The sequence below is a fragment of the Pyrus communis genome, chromosome 7, assembly GCF_963583255.1.
Source record: "Pyrus communis chromosome 7, drPyrComm1.1, whole genome shotgun sequence".
NCBI lineage: Eukaryota > Viridiplantae > Streptophyta > Magnoliopsida > Rosales > Rosaceae > Pyrus > Pyrus communis.
The window spans coordinates 22925414-22931064 of NC_084809.1; the positions used below are offsets into that span (position 1 = coordinate 22925414).

Sequence of the window (5651 nt, forward strand, 5' to 3'; positions counted from 1 at the left end):
ATCAAATTCTATGAAATTATAGTAAAATACAACCTCAATAGAACACCAATAGACCATGAAGAGGTTGCGACTGGGATTTCGAAATACTCATTTCTGATCCTTACCACTGTTTCCCAATCATTAGCAGAGACTCTTCTTCTTATTCTTCAGATGGCATCAAAGGGTAGTCTTTTTCTTTCAACTCCTCGGATTTTCTTGGCATTTTCTCAGATATCTTTTTATTTGGCCCTCTTTCCGGGAAAGTTTTCAAGATGGGGTTTTGTGAAACTTGATCAAAGATGTAACCCAACTTTGAAAGAAGAAAACAAGAGAAAAGAGAAAGCTCTGTAACCCAACTTTGAAAGAAGAAAACAAATGAAAAGAGAAAGCTCCATAACATTAATAAGGGAATTCAAAGCAATGTTCCACATCACACAACCTCAAATATCTAGGAAGCAAATCTACCAGCAAAAGTCCGTTTGTATTGCTGGACTTTTGATGATTCTGTAAATAAATAAAAGTTCTAGCATCATAAAACATGTAACACGCCTTCAATCGGAGTGCCTTCCGCAACTTAATCTCACTGGCAACCACCATGAGTACTTGTCCATTCTGCTCCACATCCATAGCAGAACTGGAATTGGCACCTGCAGATACAATATACAGTAAATACAACTCCCACCAAGTAATCTATCTAGAATCTTTAAACCTTACATTAACCACAATTACATAAAGTTTTTCAATATCATCAGTCAAAACTAGTTAGCTGTTTAACCCATTAAACTTATTCCATTACTAAACGCATTCCATCATCTAATACGTCTTAAGGATAAAAGTACTCCTGTGTTAGGATTTGCATCAAACCGAAAACTAATTGGCAATTTGTGGAGACGACTAAGATTTTTAAAACTACTAATGCAAGGCTTCCATTTCAGATGTAGAGTACTATACAATCGGCATTCCTCATCATTTGTGGAGTCACTCAAACCAAACATAAGAAAACGTGTCGCCACCAAGTTTAACTCATGGCTAATCTGCTTTGATGCTATTATATCGTGTTAGATAATACTCTCAACAAGAGAAACCAGAATTGTGATGATAAATAGAATTACTGATGAGATTTTTATGCCAGTTAGAAATAAAATGCCCTAAATAAGTAACAACCGCCTATGCCTAGTATACTTGTGCAGGTAATACCAAATTAAGCAAACTGACCTGCAAGTAATATGCAAACAACCTTCAGTCTTCTCCACATAATATTTGCATCTCGGGCACCGCTTCCACTTATTCTCCTTTGCAAGTTCCTTAACCATAAGATCCGCCCTCTCTCGCTCGTCCTCGTTAAGCCTCCGATACTCCTCACAATCAACTCCTGGATGCCAAGGGACTTGACATCGTGCACAGAACAGTCTATGGCAAATGGGACACTCGGACTCTCTTACAGCCTCCTCATCTTCGTTGTCGATCATCAAAACCGTTGAGCAGTCGCTGAAAGGACAGTAGAGTCTTTGTGCCCCTAAAACCATAGCTTCACAAAGGGCATCATTCCACCTTTCTAAGACTTCTTTGGGAAGCATTGGCATACAAGCATCAGGTTCCAGCACAGCCCTGCAGTCCAAGCCGGGGCACGATACTACGTGAATGTTTGCTTGGATTTTGGATGCCACATGCTTGGTTATGCAGTCAGAGCAGAAGGAGTGAACGCAGCCCTCATTTCGAAACATCTCGTCAGCCTCTTTCATCTCAATACAAATCCCACAAAGGGTTTGTGTTGCTGGTTGTGGTGACGACGATTCGCCGGACTCTCGCGTGTCCTGAATTGGGAATAGGATTTCATGGATCGGGTGGGATTGGATTGCTTGGGTTGCTTGGGTTGTTGTCGATGATGAAGAGGAAGAGGAACCGTCATTGTGAATTGATTGGGAGGTGATTGCAGAAGAGGACATTAGAGCCTCTTGGAACTGCAACTCTTGGGCGTACGCGGAATCTGAAACTGGCTCAGACTCGTCAAAATTTTCATCATCAAAGAGTGCGGAAAAGTAGAAGTCATCTACATTCAGAAGAAGATCACCGGACGCGGCTGCGTTCACTTGTGCCATATGATACGCTACAAGTTAACTCTTAATCTCCCCTAAAATATATATATATATATATACCACTTTTGTTTTTAGGTTACTTTATTAATGGTAACAAAGTATCGGGGAAGTTTAGGATGACTTTCTAGGAAGTGGGGTTGCTTTTACAACGAACTTAGCTAAGAAGGTCATCTGCTGGAGGGGTTTTTATCTTTCCGGAAGTTTAGTCTTTAGTAGTACTGTTCCTTCCTTCCTCGAGGGGTTTCTGTCTTTTGGGGCGTTCATTTGCTTTGATAGGAATATCTCTCTAATATGTATATGTGTATATATAATTATCCAATTGTATTAGAATAACAAAACTTAATTTTGTTACCTTTTAATTCAAGTAATTTCACAATTTTTTTGCCCAGCAGCGACTAAAAAAACTTTTTTTCCTAATAAAAATAACAAAACTTAATTTTGTTCAAATATTTTTAATATAAGTTATTGCATTTAATATCTTTTATTAAGCATTTGTATATGGAAATTTATATGTGGCAGTAATGTTAGAGAGATCGAAATTTTAAATTAAATTTTCAAATCAAATAATGTGTCACTAAAATACAATAAATATATTGATTTAAACAATAATTCAATCGTCAACAACAATAAAAAAATTTTCCCGATTCCGGTCGCTTCACGTTGTACCTGTACCGCACCAATAAAACAAAACACGTAGTTGTTCTGTTTTGAAATTTAATTGCTTCATAAATATTCTGAAACGGCGGGCTCAGAATGACCCAAAAAAAAAAAAAAAGAAACTCCATCAACCATTTGCTTTCGCTACCATCAATAACTTTTGGATTATGTCTTCTTCTTTATGGCCTGAAAGAAGGAAAAAGGGGATCTGGAAAATTGCTCTGCGGTGTCTCCTCTTCCATCTTTAATTATTTAAATTTCAGTAGCTTTTTTGTTAGAATCAGAATCCTTACCTGGGAATCAACCTGAGCTAAGAAGCTATGGCGGCAACGCAAGGAAGAAGATGAAGTTGGATATAATATTTCTTTTCTATTAATTCAAATCTAACCGTTACAATGAAAGTGGAGAGAGAGATATACCACTAGCTAGCAATCCAGCGTGTGAATGTCAGCTGTACAACTTCAACAAATCATCACAATTCAGTCCCGATTCTCTTACAATTTAACCCTTTAGCTATAACTAATTATTCTCCTCGTGATCGAAGCAATCACAAATATACAGTTCATAACAACACTCCCTCCTTAAGAAAACCTTGTCCACAAGGGTCAAAGAGAAAAATCAGGAAGCTTGGCCTTGAATTCATCAAAATCCTCCCAAGTGGCATCATTCTCCTCCCGATCTTTGCCACTACACCAGAACTTGCACACCTGCATATTTTCCCTTCTTGTGAATTCATCTAGCTATCGCAGCTTTTGGACTATTTTGAGCCAATCCATCTTCCATGACCTGAGGCAGAATGGTTTGAGCACTGGTGTGATTACCCAACTGTTTCTTAAGGTAGTCACATGAAACACATGAGGAATTTTGGTTCCCATTGGTAGCTTAAACTTATAAGCTACATCTCCAATCTTATCTTGCACTTCATAAGGTTCATAATATCTTGGTTGTAGCTTGTGATAACTGTGGGGTGCTAGAGTCTGCAACTAGTATGGTATCAGCTTCAAGTAAACAAAATCACCAACCGTGAAGTGTCTTTCTGTTCTCTTCTTGTCATTGTATTGTTTCATCCTATTCTAAGCTAGCTCCAAATTTTTCTTTAGCACAAATAAGATTCTATCTCTTTCCATTAACTCTTGCTTCACAGTGTTTATTCTTGCAGTGCCAATTTCATAGAGAATCACATGAGGTGGAGGATATCCATAAACTAGCTCGAATGAACTGTACTTGGAGGAAGTGTGATAAGAAGTATTGAAGCACCATTCAACCCAAGAGAGCCATTGAACCCACTTCTTTGGTTAACCTCCCACAAAGCATCTAAGATAGGTTTTTAGACACTTCATCAGCTCAGTTTGACCATCACTTTGTGGATGGTACCTTGAACTCATACACAACTTTGAGTTCTACAATTTAAAGAGCTCATTCCAGAATACACTGATGAAAATGGGGTCTCTATCACTGACAACAGAGTTAGGCATACCATGTAACTTGAAGATGTGATCTACAAAAAGCTATGCTACTACAGTGGCAGTGTAAGGATGAGACAACGACACAAAATGAACATATTTTGAGAGCCTTTCAATCACCAATATCACAATTTTTCCTTTGCAATTAGGCAAGCCTACTATAAAGTCCATGTTAATGTCAGCCCACACCCTATGAAGAATAGGTAGTGACTGCAGCAATCCAGAAGGTGCGATAGTTTTTGGTTTTGCTGGCAAGGGTCACACTCAGCAACAAACTTCTTAATGTCATTTTTCATTCCTTGCCAATAGAAACTCTTCTTAATTCTCTGATAGGTTTTTAAGATCCCCTGGCGTCTAGAAGCAGGAGTTGAATGATGCTCCTCCATGATTTTATTTCTCCAATCAGATGAAAAACTTAAGACCATTCTCTGTTTGTAACACAAGAACCCATTATCAATGGAGTACTTGCCCAATGTAGAACTTCCAGAGCCATTTTGGGTGGCCTGAATCACTTCCTTCTTTTTCTCAGCAATCCACACATCTTGCTCATTACTTCTTCTCAGCTCATCCATCCATCCAAAATATGGATATTAAATAGCAGTGCATTTTATGTCAGTGCCTACATTAGAGATGGGGAACTCTTATAACTGTGGTGTACCCTAAAGTCAAGAAAGGGCATTAGCTACCACATTTTGAGGCCCTTGCTTGTACTAAATCTCATAGTCATACCCCTAACAATTTTGACACCCATTTCTGTTGAAAATGAGTGTTTGCCCTCTGGTTTAAGAAGTACTTGAGATTGTTATGATTAGTCTTAATAATAAAGTGTCTTCCTTGGAGATAATTTTGTCATTTCTTCACACCATGTACTATGGCAATCAATTATCTTTCATATGTAGAAAGGGCTTGGTTCATGGACCTAGGGATTGGCTAGTGAAAGCTATAGGTCTTCTTGCTTGATTTAAAACAACACCAATACCACATCCAGATGCATCACATTCTAACTCAAAAGTTTTAGAAAAATCTGGGAGAGCAAGAACTTGTGGTGAGGCCATGATAGACTTGAGTTGTTCAAAAGCTAACGTAGCATTTGAATTCCATTCAAAACCATTTTTCCTTATGAGTTTGTACAAAGGTTGACTTATTTTTCCATATCCTGGCACAAATTTCCTGTAGTAGCCAGTGAGTCCCAAAAGCCTTCTCAATTCTGTGACAATTCTGGGAATAGGCCATTCTTGAATTGCCTGCAACTTAGAAGGGTCAGCAGCTACACCATCATGGGATACAATATGCCCTACATACTCTACAGAAGCTTGTCCAAATGAGCATTTTGATTTCTTAAGATAGAGCTGGTTATCTCTAAGAATTCCAATATAACCTGCAAGTGATTCAAGTGATCTTTCCAGTCTTGCTAAATACCAGAATATCATCAAAGAAAACCAGCACAAATTTTTTG

General features: G+C 38.2%; 1 protein-coding gene across 1 annotated transcript; it reads right to left on the minus strand.

Annotated features, from left to right (window-relative positions):
- Positions 1-355: 355 nt before the first annotated feature.
- Positions 356-2127, minus strand: LOC137740273 (E3 ubiquitin-protein ligase RSL1-like). Its single transcript, XM_068480124.1, has 2 exons — positions 1195-2127; positions 356-626 (listed from the first exon to the last, which is right to left on the minus strand). The coding sequence occupies exons 1-2, from the start codon at positions 2076-2078 to the stop codon at positions 560-562; spliced, it is 951 nt and encodes a 316-aa protein (XP_068336225.1). The 5' UTR covers positions 2079-2127; the 3' UTR covers positions 356-559.
- Positions 2128-5651: the final 3524 nt, after the last annotated feature.

Bases quoted from the DNA above. Each gene is read 5' to 3' on its own strand.
- LOC137740273 (XM_068480124.1), bottom strand. From the start codon at position 2,078: ATGGCACAAGTGAACGCAGCCGCGTCCGGTGATCTTCTTCTGAATGTA. The intron at 627-1,194 runs GTCAGTTTGCTT...TTGTATCTGCAG, and splicing joins TGTTTGCATATTACTTGCAG to GTGCCAATTCCAGTTCTGCT.